The sequence below is a fragment of the Cyprinus carpio genome, unplaced genomic scaffold (genome assembly GCF_018340385.1).
Source record: "Cyprinus carpio isolate SPL01 unplaced genomic scaffold, ASM1834038v1 S000006753, whole genome shotgun sequence".
Taxonomy (NCBI): domain Eukaryota; kingdom Metazoa; phylum Chordata; class Actinopteri; order Cypriniformes; family Cyprinidae; genus Cyprinus; species Cyprinus carpio.
The window spans coordinates 1,821,358-1,839,021 of NW_024879352.1; the positions used below are offsets into that span (position 1 = coordinate 1,821,358).

At 36.6% G+C, this 17,664-nt stretch overlaps 2 protein-coding genes across 2 annotated transcripts; one reads left to right on the top strand and one right to left on the bottom strand.

Annotated features, from left to right (window-relative positions):
- Positions 1 to 1,307: 1,307 nt before the first annotated feature.
- LOC109088083 (hook microtubule-tethering protein 1) lies at positions 1,308 to 12,696 on the top strand. Its single transcript, XM_042755835.1, is given in 24 exon segments — positions 1,308 to 1,464; positions 2,886 to 2,971; positions 3,539 to 3,611; positions 3,721 to 3,771; positions 4,069 to 4,201; positions 4,322 to 4,389; positions 4,488 to 4,550; positions 4,668 to 4,751; positions 6,560 to 6,723; positions 6,950 to 7,090; positions 7,183 to 7,384; positions 7,864 to 7,974; positions 8,057 to 8,144; positions 8,497 to 8,563; positions 9,084 to 9,105; positions 9,107 to 9,160; positions 9,162 to 9,226; positions 9,338 to 9,423; positions 9,588 to 9,630; positions 9,737 to 9,819; positions 10,029 to 10,129; positions 10,337 to 10,438; positions 10,582 to 10,650; positions 11,185 to 12,696. Coding segments are annotated over 24 exon segments (2,157 nt in total). The 5' UTR covers positions 1,308 to 1,419; the 3' UTR covers positions 11,341 to 12,696.
- A 333-nt stretch (positions 12,697 to 13,029) lies between these two features.
- On the bottom strand, positions 13,030 to 17,529 carry LOC109088085 (cytochrome P450 2J6). Its single transcript, XM_019102249.2, has 9 exons — positions 16,880 to 17,529; positions 16,501 to 16,663; positions 15,938 to 16,090; positions 15,702 to 15,862; positions 15,003 to 15,179; positions 14,755 to 14,896; positions 14,482 to 14,669; positions 14,182 to 14,323; positions 13,030 to 13,659 (listed from the first exon to the last, which is right to left on the bottom strand). Exons 1-9 carry the CDS (start codon positions 17,069 to 17,071, stop codon positions 13,484 to 13,486), a joined length of 1,494 nt encoding a protein of 497 aa, XP_018957794.1. The 5' UTR covers positions 17,072 to 17,529; the 3' UTR covers positions 13,030 to 13,483.
- Between the last annotated feature and the right edge of the window lie 135 nt (positions 17,530 to 17,664).

A 17,664-nucleotide genomic window follows, 5' to 3' on the forward strand; every position in this document is an offset into this window, starting at 1 on the left:
CAATATTCATTAGGCTATTGATAAGACAGATCTTGTAACTAGTTACCCAACTTCCAAACTGGCTCCATATCAGTGCATTTGCCCTGGAGGTTTTTGCTAAAAATTGCTCAAGATAATATTTACCTTTCTTATTTTTGCCTAAACTGCAAGGTTATAGTGGCTGAAAATAGCAGCTGTTGATCCACAAGGGCCTTGATGGCACAGGGGTGGGTTAAAGACCCATAGCCCAAATGAGAACCTGAAGGCTGTCATGGTTTAAAGTCCAGTGTCACGTCAGTCAAGGATTACTAACCCTAACCCTAACCAGTCACACTCTCTCAAGTGTTGTGGTTAACAGGTTAAAAAATGCAATAGAAAATGTATTTTTGGCTTATTTCTGACTGGCATGTCCATTGAGCTTTAGTATATGTTTTAATGTTACCAAATGATGTGGCTTTATGGTGAAAATATAAATTAAGTAAATAAAGGGAAGAGTTTATTTAAACTTTAATGGAATGCAGTTTATCTATTTGTATTTATTTCTATTCTATAGTTGTTTGCAATAAAGGCACAAATGTGTCTCTTATTTTGTATATGAAGTATTCCCACATGTGCTCAGCCCATACTAAACTCATGTGACTTTGCATCACAATCTTATATGTTTTTATTACAAAAATGTAATGAAAGGCTTAAAAGATGTTAATGTGTAACAACAGAAAACACAAATCAATGTACCTAAATCAGTATAAAGTATGTACATCCTTATTTCATTTTTTTTTTTTTTTATCTCAATTCAGTTTTTTTAACTAAGTGAAGTTAATTTGAAGGTTTCTAGTTACCTCTATCCGGTACCATTAGTTTAACTGCTCTATCATATTTGTGTAAGTGGCACTAAATGGCTACTTTAAAAAAAACGTCTTTGAAAACTGTGAGCAGTTAAATTAAAACAAATAAAATGTCAGATTTAAAAATAACCACTGAAAAATGCTTATTTTGATTTATCACGATTGTTTATTTATTTATGTATTTATTTATTTTTGGAACATGATTGAATGGTTTCTAGCTGGTCATAGCTGTGGTTTCAATAGTGTGGAAACCTAACGATTAATTTACATCGAATGATCCGAGTTCACTGCTCTGCCAGGCTCCTCGGATCTCGGTTTTGATTGGCTACACGGTGTCCTAAACTCAATACACCATTGGTGTTTTATTTCTTGCTGCTGCGTTCTTGATCTCGTCAATCCCCCAATCCTTATCAACGCAGCACGCGCTGTATCCGCGGCGGACATTCACGAAGCCTTTACGTATCAATTAGTGCGTAGACGCAATAGACGTGAACGTAGCGCTGCTGAGCGCTGGGCAAATACACACGCAGGTGGGGAGGGGAAGCGCATTGTTGACAGGTGGACGGAAATATTTGTCCGATCGCACAGAGGAGATATGGATTTAAATAAAACGGTGCTGTGCGAGAGCCTGATTATTTGGGTAAGATCCTGTCTTTTAGTTTAGCTCTAAAGGTCACTGGAATCAGGAATCGTTTATTTATCTGCGATCAGATTTTTGACGATAGCGTTACCTGTCGCAGGTAGTCGTTTCCTTTGGACACCATGGTACAAAAATACCGGAAATAAGACATGTAGATGTGTGCACTTGCTCTTGTAAACCAAACGGGCTCAGCGGTGCATCATTACAACATTAAAAAGCGCTCATTTCTCCAAGCGCAACACGCGACACCAATATACACAAAAATCATAACGACAAACCAGACTCGGAATGCTGTTAGACATGTAAACAACACCAACAGTCACCGCCAATTCCATCCTCATCCGATTTAGGTGTCTAATCTGGTTAGCTAGAGTATTTGTGGAATGTGTCTTATGCAATCAGATATCCCCTGTCTCAGATGAATATGATTGTGTTTTGATTTTTGATTGCGGTATGTGACCGCATGCGGCGCGTGCTCGCGCTCCTCTGCATTTGGCTCTGATCCATAGCTGTGTTACACTGCGTTCACACCAGGGCCTCTTCTGAATAGCTTTCAAAAGGACTTATAAGATGCAAAAGCAAACTGTCTTTCCTGGATCATATTCTCTAAACCTGTGGTGTCTCTATAATACAGTATTTTCATTCATTCTGCTGCAGTGAATGACATGTCATACTTACAATGGTTACCTGACTAGATGGCATATTTTAAATGCGTTATTTGATTGGTATAATTTATAAGTTTATAAAAAAAAAAAAAAATGTAATGCAGTGCAAAGGATCTTTAGTAAATATAAACCTTAACAACATGATGGAGCATTTTGTTCATGTTAACTGTATTCTTCTTTAGTGAGAGTCCTTTTGCTATGTCAAAGCAGATTGGATGACAAAACTGAGATGTACAAAACCTCCAGGATTTTCAATTAAATATACTATCATGCTGCACCAGTAGCGATTTTGAAAGCCTTTATTGTACTTATGCAGGGTTTCCCAAATGAGGATTGACAAGTTGATGGGAAACTAATAATTAAATCAAATGTAAAATTAACATTTGTTCTGTGCTGAAGATCCGTTTTCCCAATTTGTTGTTCCCAGTCAAAAATGACCAGCCTTTTAAAAATTGCTTGGATTTTATGTTTTTGTCACCTTTTACATTAACAGATCAAAACTTTTTTTTTTTTTTTTTTTTACATTAACATAAGCATTTTTGGGGAAAAGAAAATCCTCTCTGTGTCAGAATGATCACACAACAATTGATCAAAACAAAGCTGAAAGCTTTTTTTATTAATTACAATTAATAATAATATGACTATTATTAATGTGTCATTAAATTTTTGATATATTAACAATATCTCAATCACTGTAATGCATCATTGTTTATTATACTGTATACGCTTGTTTCTTTTTTGTATGTGTGGCCTCAGCTGCAAACCTTCAAAACCGCAGGCCCCTGTAAGACAGTGGAGGATCTGACCTCAGGGGCAGCCATGTCTCAGGCCCTGCATCAGATGTGAGTGTGTTTGTGATTTCTTGACATTAATTCACTGGCGGATGCTTTTATTCAAAGTAACGTATATTGCTTTCATTGTATTTTTTTTTATTATACTCATGACTTCGACGTTGCTAGAGCCATGTACTACCAGTTGAGCTGCAGTGTTTCTTTGACTCGTTCATTCATACTTGACTGTGTTTTACATTTCTCACTTGCTCTTATTTTTCATAGTTTTTTCCAGGTCAGCATTACAGATTTATATCTCAGCTTGTCAGTGTGTGAATATTTTATGACTTACATTGAGTTGTGGGCAGTCCGCATTAGTCATATTACCTTTAACGGTTTTTTGATATATATATATATTTTTTGCTGAATAAACATTCAAGTGTAGAAAAATGTAGAATATGTTGTTATCAGAGAGCCTGAGAGTGTGACGTAATTCTGATCACATTAAAGCAGGATGGGATTGGAACAAAAACGTATTTGATTTGATTTTACCAACTGATTCCGATTTGAATGAAAGCATCTGAAAGTATCTGAATTAGATAAGACTGAACTGCACTGATCAATATATTTCAATTACAGAGATCCTTCATGGTTCAGTGAGAGCTGGCTGGCCCGCATTAAAGAGGATGTTGGAGATAATGTGAGACTCAAGGTAGATTTGTTTTTCTTTAAGGCCTTGGTGCTTAAATCTAACTTGGAGGACATGCTAAATATAGTGTGTTATTCAAAGCTAAAATCTTTGATTCTCTACATTTTTACAGATGAACAACCTCAAAAAGATCCTGCAGATGATGGTTGATTATTATAATGAGGTAAATGACACACTAAGGTTTGGTTTATTAAAATGCTTTAAAATGTTTCAGATGTCATCAGTCAGACTTTAACTCTCAGAATTAACCTTTCATCTGACACAAAGCATTCTGAATTTACACATGCCTACAGTCAAATGAATTTGTAATTGTTGGATGGTTTAATGATATAACTGTGTTAATGCCTGCAAATGTTCTACAATATTTTTTGTTCTTTTTTTTTTTTTCAAAGATACAATGACTATACCTAATCTGATTCATTCTAATAATGAATGTGTTTTGTGATCATTTTGTGTTGAGGTTTTGGCTCAAAAGATGACAGAATTCCCTCTGCCTGATCTGGTGCGTGTGGTAGAGCAGTTTGATCAGGTAGAGCTGGGACGCCTCCTACAGCTCATCCTGGGGTGTGCAGTCAAATGTGACAGGAAGCAAGGTAGTTAAAGGGATAGTTCACCCAAACCTTTAAATATTGTTATTTATTATGATAATTTACTGCTATTTTCCCTGTGGTGAGTGTATATATCATCATTTTAACCCTGTGTTTTTTGTTCAGAGTATATCCAGATAATCATGACCTTGGAGGAATCTGTACAGCATGTGGTGATGACTGCTATTCAGGAGGTCAGATTCATTTTATTCAGATATTTTTATGTGGTCATATGTAATTTTTTCATTTATAAAGAACAAAAAGGAATTTAACCTTTTTGTATTGGATACAGCTTATGAGCAAGGAGACTGTGTCTCAGTTAGGAACAGAACATCTTGGAGATTTTGAAGAACAGGTAAGAAATACAGACATATAACTTCATCATAGTGTCAGTTGAGAACTGTCAAGACTATTGATATTGTTGTTAAATGTAGTATCTTGCAGTATTGTTCAATGGTGCTGTATTTGGTAGTTAAAAAAAGCCTTGGAGGATCTGACTGAAGTCATGGCAGAGAAAGAAGAGCTGGCACAGCGCTGTCAGGAGCTCGACGTGCAGGTGAGATTCCAGTTTCAGGAAAACAGCTGTCAAGGGTTTTTGCATTAACCAAGATACAATAGTATTAAGAATGTTAAAAGTCAAGTCACATTTATTTATGTAGCAGTTTATATAATACAGATTTCAATGCAGCTTCACAATAATAAACAGGAAAATAACAGTGTTAAAATGTATAAGTTATGAAATGACTCATTTGTAAAGCAGCGCTTCAAAAAACAGCAGTGTCATTATTCAGCTCAATTCAGTAACTGTGTCATTGTAGCAAAGTTGATCAATTTTAAGCTCAATTCCACTATAAAGCTGCTCTACAACTGTAGATACTTTTGTGTCAGCCGTAAGTAAGAAAAATGGTTCATGCATAGAAACCAAAATAGCACATAAATAGATATTATCATTCCTTGATTTAGATTTAAATATTTCTGCACCTGTATATATTCATAAGCTGCCTACATAAAGGCATTAGTCAAAGAAATCCAGAGACAGCATTTGTTTTAGTGGCTATGTTTGCAGACAAGTGTCAGCTCAGTGAACAGCATCTCTGTTTTCTGCTGCAACTTCATGGATGAACAGATTTTGCTTTTGAGTGCAAGGTTTTTTTTGTTTGTCTCTGCAGAGGCTGATGTGTTTTGTAGCTTTACAAAGAGTATTTAATTAAATATTTTGGTATATATATTTCCCTTTTGGAAATTGTGGTAAATTTAGTACATTTAAAGGTGTTAATTTTCCTGTGCACACAAATGGGTTAGAAATTCATGTGTTGCTGATTCTTGACAGATTGAGTTGTAAAAGTATCCATGACCTATGAGAGGTAAGTCTAAACAAATGCATGATAACCAAGCCTAACTAAAACTAAAACACTGCGTTGCCACTAACCAATCTAACCACTGAAAAACTGGTCTTATCTAGGGGTTTTGTGCGGCAAAAAGAGCTCATTGGTTCAGTGCTGAAATTACTGGGTTGTATATTGGCACACAGTCTAAAACAAGAATAAAATTAATTTGCTGTTGGGGTGTGAGAGGTTTAACATGCTTAACATGAACAGTGGATTTGTTTGACTTAATTTGCAAATTAAATGTAAAACTGAATAAATTTGGATTTTATGCTGCAGTTGTAATGGATAAATAATTAAATATTTAGTTTTGAAAGTGTTTTTGATTTTTGTTAGCTGGTTTATTTCCTTTTGTGGTAAGTAGTTAGGCAGCAAATGTTTTTTAAAAGCAAATCTAGTTGTAATCTCTTATAAATCACATCTTATACATGTAATCTTTACATCATGCTCTATATATACTACCATTCAAAAGTTTGAGGTCAGTAACATTTTTTTTAAGAAAGTAATTATTTTATTCAGCAAGGATGCATTACATTGATCAAAAGTGACAGTAAATTCATTTATAATGTAAAAATGGATCACATTGTTTCTCAGCATATTCAAATGGTTTCTGAAAGATCATGTGACGTGAAGGCTGGATTAACGGCTGTTGAAAATACAGCTTTGCCATCAAAGGAATAAATTACATTTTAAAATAAATTAATATAGAAAGCATTCATTGGAAATTGTAAGAATTATTACTGTATTTTTGATCAAATAAATGCATCTTTGGTGGGCATAAGATACTTCTTTCAAAAATATTAAAAGATCTTACTGACCCCAAACATTTGAATGGTAGTGTACATCGTACGGTACAACTCTACGTACAATTCTATGTTCAAATATGCCATATGTTGTATGTAGGTCATACATGCCTCGACACAATAAACATCATGCTTTCCAGAAAGCCCTGATGTTTGACCTTTTGCCCTTTGAACAGGTGACAATGCTACAGGAGGAAAGGAACAGCCTCCTGGCAGAAAATGACCTCTTGACTGATCGATCCAGTCAGCTTGATACGTTTGATAACCCCAGCACTCCATCAGGGAGGAAGCACAGCCAACTACAACTACAGCTAGAACAGCTTCAGGAGGAGAACTTCAGGTACAGCTTCATCTGACTACAGATCCCACATTCTCACATATCCAAACTAACTGGTCAAATATTGTCTGCAACTTGCTTGATATTAACCTGCTGATGTTCTGAATATTGTTGTTGATGCATAAGTAGACAGTCATTGACATAATGAACCAAGCGTGGGTAGAATGCCTCCATTTAAAATAGCATGCAGTGTAAATAATGAATGTGTGTGCATGTGTGTAATAACCAGACTCGAGGCAGCTAAAGATGATTACCGCATCCACTGTGAAGAGCTGGAGAAACAACTAGTGGAGCTTCAGCATCGTAATGATGAACTGACCAGCCTGGCTGAGGAGTCACGAGCGCTTAAAGATGAATTAGACATATTAAGGTGTGTGCTAGGTCATACATATTTTAGTAGTTTTTGCCAGTATCCTCTTTGGGTGTTTTGGGAAGTTTTATGATTAATTTGTGTTTGTTTAGGAGCTGCTCTGACCGGGCAGTCAAGCTAGAGGCCTCTGTTGAGACGTACAGGAAGAAGTTAGAAGATCTAGGTGACCTCAGACGGCAAATGAGAGTTCTGGAGGAGAAGAATATGACCTATATGCATAACACAGTCAGCCTTGAAGAGGAGCTACGCAAGGCTAATGCTGCAAGAGCTCAATTAGAGACATACAAGAGACAGGTATAAACATGCTAGCAGTTTGAATTTTAAGAATTATGAGAAAGATGTGAAAGATTTTTTGTTGTTATTGTTGTTTTGTCATAGTCATCATTGCACTACCATTCAGAAGTTTTTTTTTTTTTTTTAAGAAATAATGTTTATTCAGCAAGGATGCATTAAATTGATCGAAGACTGGAGTAATTGCTGCTGATAATTCAGTTTTGCCATCACAGGAATAAATTACATTTTAAAATATATTATAATAGGAAACAATTATTTTAAATTGTAATAATATTTCACTAATATTCCTGTTTTTGCTATATTTTTAATCAAATAAATGCAGCCTTGGTGAGTGTAAGAGACTTTCAAAACTTTCAAAAACATGAAAAAGTTTTGATCAGTGGTGTAAAAATGGTGACCACAATCATATTTGAGTATTACACATACAACTTCAAGCTTGAAATCAAAAGATAACCATTACATTGTTTTTGGAACTTCAGGGTCAGGAGCTCCACAGTAAACTGTCTGATGAGTCCCGCAGGGGTGATAACCTGGCGTTCGAGATGAAGAAATTTCAGGAGAAATATGATGCTTTACTAAAGGAGAAAGAGGTAGACAGGCACGTTCACCTGCAATTACTCATACACATGCCAGAACCTTGGGATAATTGTGTTTTTATGTATGATTCATCAGAGGATCAGCATTGAGCGGGACACTCTCAGAGAGATTAATGAAGAGCTGCGTTGCACACAGGCCCAACAGGACCAGCTGTTACAAGCAGGTATGTTTGCAGATCCCACACCTAGAGATGTTGCCATATGCCACTAGGAAAAGATTGCATTTGAATGAAGAATGTTGCTCACAGACATGAATCAATGCAGGTAGGCTCTACTGAGTGCAATAACTGTTCCTCCACTCCTGAGGAGCGTTTGGCTTAGTCAATTTAAATTCAATCAAATCTGCTAGTTCAGAGGCAGTACAGCCTGTTACATTTATATTCCGTCCACAGTGCAGCCTTGAACCCAGCTCGAGTGATCTATCTGGGTCAATTCACAGCTCAGTAAACACAAACTGAAAATGTAGTTTTGAATATGGTATGAAACTCGAACTTGTGCATATTTCACACTTCACAGGAAAGTATCAAACAGGAAGTCCAAGCCATGATAACCTGGCAGCTGAGATGTTGCCCATTGAGTACAGGTATGATATATATATAGCAGGTAATTTTTCTGATTTAATGTATTTCAAAATGTAATATATTCCTGTAAGGGTAAAGTAGATTTTTTTAACATCCATTACTCCAGTCGTCGGTGTCACATGATCCTTCAGAAATCATTATATTATGCTGCTCTAGTGCTCAAGTAACATTTCGTGTTATTATCAATGTTGAATTTTTTTTTTTTTTTTTGTGAAAACTGTGATAACGTTTTTTTTAGGATTCTTTGAATTGAAAATTGAAATAAATTGTGTGCAGAAATGTCTTCATAATTGCTAGTATGATCAATAATGAGTGAAGAACGAGTTGTTAAAATGGTTATTACACCTGTTTTAATATCACACTGGAAACAGAAGGTCAATAACAAGACTAGTATAGTACTGTAGCATGCCGATCTGAACCTAATGCCTTTGTGATTCACATCTTTAGTGCATGCAAAATCTTAGTTACCACTGAAGGACACCTATATTTGTGTATGTTGATTGTATATGTCTGCTTCTCCAGGGAGAAGTTAATCCGTCTGCAGGCATGAGAACAAGATGTTGCGGCTGCAGCAGGAGGCGCCAGAGAACGAGCGCATAAACTGAGCTGCAGGAGCAGCTGGAGGAGGCCCGGCGCGCACGCAGCCAACTGGACACTGAGAACAGGTACAGATTGTCATAATACATCAAATATAAACTGACCGTACTATGCAGTAGCTGTTCTACATATAAACATTCCTGTGTGAGAATGTGTTGTGTTGTTTTATATGGTTTAAGGTTAAACAGAGAAAGAATTAGTGAGCTCCAGCAGCAGGTAGAGGATCTGCAGAAGGCCTTGCAGACACAAGGAACCAAACCTGAAGATGTAAGTGTGTGTTTGAGCCACTTGGTGGTGCTGTTTTTGCAACTTTTTGGTCAGTGCTGCATGAACATATACTTTGCTAAATGATCTGGTCTTTGATTTCTTTCTGTTAGAGATGATACTGATAGTGATACTTTTCATTAAAAAGTCACATTGCTTTCATACATTCACACATTAACATCTGAAGAAGGAAGTTGGATGCCCATATGTAGGTTTAGACATTTAATCTAATTTGTTTTCTTTGTTGTTTTAGCTATGTTTGAGCATCTTATGCACTTTCTAAAATGGATGGTCCTTATGTTTTTTTTTCCAAGGGTGCGACTGAATAAGGCACAAGATGAAATCATGAAGAAGAAAGAGCTGTTGGAGGACCTTCAGCCAGACGCTACTCAAACCAGTTAGCATCTTCATTTTGACCTAACCTGATTTTTCACCCCGCATTGCTTTATGCTTTTCATGACCTCATAGACAAAGACTGAGCCACACTCACCCACTCAAACCATCAACTTTGATGTCCATGATCTAGATTGATTTTATTTTCCTCTCTGAATCAAACAACAAATCTTTAAAGTTCCTCTCAGTTTTAGAGATAAATGTCACTTTCAGGTGTGAAGATGGATGAGCTGGCGGCAGCGCTGAAGAAGAAAGATGAGGACATGAGGGCGATGGAGGAACGATACAAGATGTACCTGGAGAAAGCCCGTGATGTACTTACATTAACTTCATCTCTTAAATACTTAGACTATTTTGCCACTGACTGTCTTATGCTCTGGTCTGTGTTACCATTTTGTAGCCAGGTTTAATCAGCCAATATATGCATTCTTGCATAATTTTAAGCTCTTTTACAAGCTCTGTTATATCAGAGAGTTATTACCCATATGTTCCAATGATAATACATATTGTGCGTTTCTAAGGTGATTCGAGCTCTGGATCCTAAGCTAAACCCAGCCTCAGCAGAGATTCAGTCACTGAAAGCGCTGCTCTCTGAGAAAGAGAAGAGGATCATTGCTCTGGAGGTAGAGCAGCCATCTCTTCTCTGTTTTACATGTTATTTACATCTAGCAATTTCAGACTTACTTTCTCATTTGCAATTTCACTCTTTTCATTGTTTCTTTCTCTTTTAACTCCTGTCCGTTCTCATCCTCCCTTCTTTACTCAGCGGGAGTGTGAGCAGGCCAAACTGAGGGAATATGAGGAGAAGTTAATTGTGACAGCTTGGAATAATAAGGTATGATGACACACCCCAAAGCTTATAGTGTATGGTGTCAAATCAAGATGCTGTTATTTATTTAGTTAAATTAAAGATTCTGCAATCTATTTGCTTATTTATTTGTTTGTTTATTCCAATTAAAGATGCCTTTGTGTCAATTAAAGATGCTGGGTTTAGTTGTCAATTAAATATGCTATTTTTATTTTATTTTTTATCTGTGTCAATTATAGATGCTGTAATTTAGTTAATTATGTCAAAGGTGCTGCAAGCTTCTTTTTTTTCAATAGAGAATGCGGTTGGTTGGTTGGTTAAGGAATGGCACTAAAAAATGTTCCTATTACCTGATTGTTAAAACTGAATTAGTTGTCTCGAAATAGATATCTCTGTCATAGCTGTATACTCTGTAAAGTTTAAAAGAAAACAACTTTAAGCTTTTTATTGTTTTCTTAATAGTCACCTTGCTGAAAAATCAACAGTGATTTGCTTTGTGCTAACAATATATATATATTTTTTTTATTTTTATTATTTTGTCATATTGTGCAAAATGTACAGAGTTTGAATTTCCAGAAGATGGCAATCGAGTCACGGCTTAGCGGGCGATCCAACTCTCTAGTGCCGCCCGGCCAGTCCTTCCTGGCTCAGCAGCGGCAGGTGACCAACGCCCGGCGCAACATGTCAATCAACGTGCCTGCCCCTTCTTCCAAGTAACCTTGTCCTGAGTACCTCCCCAACTTCCTGCTCTTCTCCTCCTTCCCCTCACATGTACACTCAAGTGACCTTAAGTACACTTCTAAACAAGGGGACAAGCATGCCATGATGAACATTAGCATGTCCCCATGTGCTCTTTCTCCACAGTTACACATGTATAATAATGTACATAAGGGGCTGAAATCTGATGAAAGTTATTCATTCAGCACACTATGATGTACACTAGCAGTCTTTCACTTTCAGTACTAAACAACCACCTATAACAGTCTGCAGCAGGGTCATTTCTGAACCAGCATCCATACTAAAGGTCACAGGTCCATTCTTGTCAGGCTCACTCAGATTGTGCAGGAACAAATGCATTCAATGCGTCCTGTAATGGTAGCATGCATGCTTTTGCTAGAAATGACTTCCAACTATACACTATGCAGCCATGGAATATAATTGTAATCACGCAGGTATGTCTTATAAAACATTGAAAGTATATGCAGACTACACATTTTGCCCTAACCAATCAAACTATGTAGATCAGGATGATGATGTATTTGGTGCTGGACACCAGATTTCTTAGTTTGTTCCTATTACAATGACTTTCTCAAACAACAACAACAACATATATCGAAACTACATTAGTATATACATTAAAAAAGACATGCATATAATCACTCTAATTGATTAAATCTGAATCCAGGTACTTCATTCAGCCGGTTATGGTATTTTATATTCAGTTGACTGTGATAGGACTCTTGCATGCTCTTTTAACAAGCAGAAGGGCCTTTTTTAATGTGTCCTGTCTGTGAAAAGACCTCAAGTTTCAGGATTTGAACACCAGCACAGAATTATAGCAGGCCATAGGAAACAGCTGTGACTGCTTTGAATGTGTTGTATGCCACTCATTAAAAATACATGCGTGACTTGTGAAACATAGCTGCATTGTGAAATGGCTTTTGCTGTATTGTGAAAATCTGCCCCTGCTTAGGTTGACCAAGCTGTCTGCTAATAGACTAGCTGTTGCATTTGAAATAAAACACACTCTGTTTGTGTTGGGAGATGATATTAATTTTAAATAATAAGGTTAATCATTACGGTTCTGATTTGTCTTTTCCGGTGTTTTATTCTACTAGGCTTTTTGGCCTGTGATGGTAAATGCTAATGTTTTTTGAAACGCTAATATTTATGTATGATGTGTTCAAAGGAAGAACTCTTACATTTGTGTACTCAATTTTATGAGGACTGTCATTGTTTGTGTGAGATGATAAATAATAAGATTGGATTCATATGGTGTTAGAGTAATACTTGGAGTTAAAGAGCACTTGCAGCCTTCATTTACTTGTGATGAATAAACACAGGTTTGCAATACTGCCTTCTTGCGTGTTAATGATCCCAACGTTGAAGTCTTTACTCAAGTCTCACAAACTAGATGGCGACTAATTTAAATATTTCCTCATTTTTGCAGTCCGGCAATGTGTCACTAGTGGTGCTGAACTTTTAGAGCTCTCAGAATTAATTTCAATAAAAATTATATTTAAAAAAAATCTTTATATATTATATTATATACTGGTGGCATTTGCCTTCACATGAATACACACCAATGTGCTTGCTTTTAATGATCTGAAATAGAGCCAATACAAATGGATGAGGCAATATTTCCTCAGCCTTGAGAGGGCACACAAAAAATTCAACACAAACATATTGTGAGGTGACTATGGATTTCAACATTGTTTATTATCATGGCAAAACCTTGCTTACGTTTGCTGACTAATATCTGTTGCTATGCATAATCTGTCACCTTCATCCCCTGACCCCACAATCTGAAATCAGTGCCAACAGGTGGATGATTAATGTTTAACTTGTTGCAATGACCTTTTCTTTTCTTTTTTTCTTTTTTTTCTAGGGCAATGATTATCTAACACTCTATTAGTTTTTGTAGACTAGGCATTACTAAGCAGATTTATGTATGTTAGACATATGGGAACTAAATATGTATTCTCTCAGACCCCATTAATGATACAAGAACTACTGAACTTGTACTTTTACTGAGTCAGATACAGATACATTGTCATATTCATTGTAATTTGTATTATATAGGTTTATAATATTGTTTATATATTGGTATAATAGAATTCCCATAGCGAGTATGGTTTGCTCAGCGTGCCGTTGCATGGATCTTGAAGGGGTGTGGGGTGCGCGTTACTCCTATCACTCCATCAAGACTGAGTTTCTCACCCTCTGCTGCTGAAAATCGAAATTTTCCGAGCAAACTGACAAAGAAAAGGAAGAGTTCCATTCTCGCGAGCTGCTCCCCCAAACAGACCCTCTTTCCTGTGAGAGAGACAGAGTGGGGAGACTTTGTTGTAAATAAGCTTTTTTCATTATTATTATTATTTTAAGAAAAAGTCTTATACTCACCAATGCTGCATGTGTTTGATCAAAATACAGTAAAAACAGTAATATTGTGAAATATGATTAGAATTTAATCATTAAGAATTTAAGGATTCACTACTTCAGCCTTCAGTGTCACATGATCCTTCAGAAGACATAATGATTTGGTGCTCAAGAAACATTTCTTGTTATTATCAGTGTTGAAAACAATTGTGCTGCTTAATACTTTTGTGGAAACTGCTATACATTTTATAGGATTCTTTGATGAATAGAGCTTTGCTTATTTTAAATAGAACTTTTTGTAACAATGTAAAAGTCTTTACTGTCACTTTTGAACAATTGAAGGGATTCTTGCTGAATAAAAGTTTTTTTTTTTAATCTTACTGACCCCAAACTTTTGAACGGTAGTGTAAATAATTTAATTTAATAAATTCTCTTTTTGTACTTCTGTTTTTACCTTACCTGCAGAAAAGGGCATGAATGCGTCCCGCCTCACAAACCTGCCCTCTTTGTCTAAAAAGTGCCCAGGATTGAACTCGTAGGGTGTCTCCCATTCATTCTCATCAAAGAGAACAGAGTGCAGTATGGGTAAAATTGCTGTACCCTGGTTGAAATTGTGACAAATTACACCATTGATTCCTTTTTGGGAACCACTTTTGTAAATCAGTCAAATGAATCACTTTTGGAAGTGATTTAATTTTAAAATAGGAAAATATTGCTGAATTTAATGTTAGCTGAATAAATTAACCGAGTTTCACCAACCTTTGGGATGAAGCACTCTCCAAGGGTTGTGTCATTGTCAGCCACCCGCAAGCCATTCATTGGTACAATTTCTCCGAATCTCAGGATCTCATGGATGACAGCCTCAGTGTAGGGCATGTTGGCCTTGTCGGCTATTCTCGGCTCCTTTGAGCGTCCAGTCACTCTGTCTATCTCCTCCTGAACTTTTTCTACAATTAACACCATATATTAAAAAATCAGTTATGTATGAGTTACTACTTATGTGCTTAGTTTGTTTAAAGAATGTATTTTCACCTTGTACTTCTGGGTAAGTGATGAGGTATATGAGACCCCAACATAATGCGGTGGATGTAGTTTCAGTCCCAGCCAGAAACAGGTCTAGAACACATGGAACGATGTTCTCTTCATCAAAACCATCTGTTGTTTCATGTGGCTTCTGGTCAGGGATGGAAGAAGTCAAATAAATTGCTGTATTCCTACGAATACATGCAAGTTAAAGAGGCTAGTTTGTAGTTCTCCTGTCATTTTAATAGCTGTATTACCTTCATCATCTCAATTAGGAAGCTGTCGATATAGTCCCGAGGCTCTGAGGGATCCAGTTCGGCCTTGTGTTTGACAACAACCTCTTTAACGAAGTCTTGCAATAATTTGTAGTTACTGAATATGTCATTGTGTGGCCCAGGAAGATGCTTCATAATGACTGGAAATGCTTCATAGAGCTGAAAGTAAAACATTTTCATTCACTCATGTGTCTGTACTAGTGCTGCATGACCAGAATTTTTTATGAATAGATATTTGAAGGAATAGCTCACCCGGTTTTGAAACTAGAGCTCAAGATTTACCCAATCTCAGGTCATCCAAGATGTAAATGAGTTTGTTTCTTCTTCAGAACAGAGTTTTGAAACTAGATATCAGTTGATCACCAATGAATCCTTCTAATGGAACCCATTCACTGCAGAGGAGCCATTGGGGAGCACATGATAATATAATGCTAAATTTCTCCAAATCTGTTCTGATGAAGAAACAAACTCATCATGGCCTGAGGGTGAGCACATTTTCATTTATTCGGTTATTCATTTAAATTTCACAAAGACAGTCTTGTTGTTTAAGGCCTTTGTGGTCACTTTATCCTAAAAGTAATCATTTCTCAGTGTTTATTCAAAATAATAAAGTAGTTCCCAGCCAACTGACTACTGTATTACATAAAGGACAATTAGCAGAAAGAAAAATAATTTATTTACCTGGCCCCAAACGGACCCCTCTAATTGAATGCTTTTAGATATGTATTTTAGCATTGTCCTGAATTGGTGGTTTGCATAATCAAATCTCTGGCCGAACACCATTTGACAGATGATATTGGAAACAGCATTGTTGAACAGGATTGTCGGGTCAAAAACACCTCCTGAGAAGGACAAAAACTAAATGAGTCCTGTTATTTACCTTAAATTGATTCTGATACATGCAAAGTATTGTGTACCTTTCTGTTTGTCAATCTCATCAAGCAAGAAGCGGCTCTCTTCACAGATGGCCAGCTCCACTGTTTTCTTTCCCAACCCTAAGTTCCTCAGTGTTGACAAGGCAAAACGTCGTTGCTTCTTCCACATTTCACCATTACTGAAGAAGAGTCCAGCTGTCCGGACACAAATAATCAGTATATAATTGTGTTCCATAGGATACTGAAAGTTTAGGACCTGAAAATTAGTGAAGGTATTTATGTAAACTTCAGAAGATGATGATCGTCAGTTCCTGCAAGTTGATATAAATATTATATCAGTGGTGTTATTTTCTATTCATTTTATGTACATTTTTTGCAACCCTTTTACCAAGCTTTTGGACAGTTTGTGACCATTAAAAATAGAAATATTTGCAGAAATATTTTAGAAATAAATAACAGATCCAAATGACGTAACTATTTGGGTTTCACAATTTAAAGGAATGTTAATGTTTTGTAAATAAAGGGGCTATAGTTCTCCAGATTCACAATGAACAATACTTTTTCCTGAACTCTTGTGATAGGTCATTATATACCATCTGACCTACCATTGCCTGAGTAGACTCGCCATTGCACTGGACTGTAGGGCCGATCCGCAAAGTTTTCAGCTTGAGTCACCAGGGCCTCCTTCACCAGTTTATAACCAGTGATGAAGACCACTTTGTCTCTTCCTAATCGCAGACTGAATATATTGTTGTAGGCATGGCCTAGCTGTGAGGACAACAACATTGCAGAAGCTTGAAGCATGTGACTGGAACTAATGCAAATCATTGGGTTCATAAATATTTTTTGTCAGCAAACTGCAAGCATGATCTAAGTAAAACTGATAAACACTATATCACGTAATCTCTTATCTAAATTTTTTATTTATTTTAATAAACAGTGTCCTGTCCTATCAACCCAGAAGTGTCAATATTGTCTGCTCACCTTTGTCAGATATACATGCGGATTCTTTGAGTCAATGTTGAAGACATTTCCTAGAAGCGGAAGAGAGAAAGGGCTGCGTGGGTAATTCGGTGGGTTTCTGTTCTTCACATAGTCTGCAACCAAGAGAAATGCCACTACGAAGAGCAGTAGTCCTCTAAAATCAAGAATCTCGAGAATTGAGGTTAGCACCATGACAGGCGAAGAAGGAAAATGTGAGGTTTGCAGAGTGTATGTTGAACATGCAGCCTTTGTCCATCTGTTCAGCTTGCCACTCCCCTCATACTTCTCTCAATAGATGTAATGTTTTTAACAGAAAATGGACTCGGTGTTACATAAGTTCTTGATGGATTAGATTACTCTTGTTGTGCAAGAGATTTTTGAGTGTCAAATGTATGTCGGCTAACATGTTCATTAATTTTAATGGGGAGACTTCCTCAGATTGAGTTATTATCTGCAGCATGATTGAGACAAGCAGTGAGGTGAGGTTAATTTTTTAACCATGCTTGACTTTTGCCATAGTGTTAATGATTGAATCCTCCCCACTCTTGCACATTCATTCAGTTCTATATTTGCTCTTTGACTTGCAGTGTAAATAGGACACAAAAGATGTCAGTGCAAAACACATGATCCTGATATGTCCAAAACACTTTCCATACAAAGCTGTCACTGGGGCAGTACCCAAAGCCACAAAAGATAAAAGGTACATTTTTGTACATTATGCCTCTTAATGGTACACATTGGTACCTTAAATATACATATTAGCACTTTAAAAGTGTATATTAGGT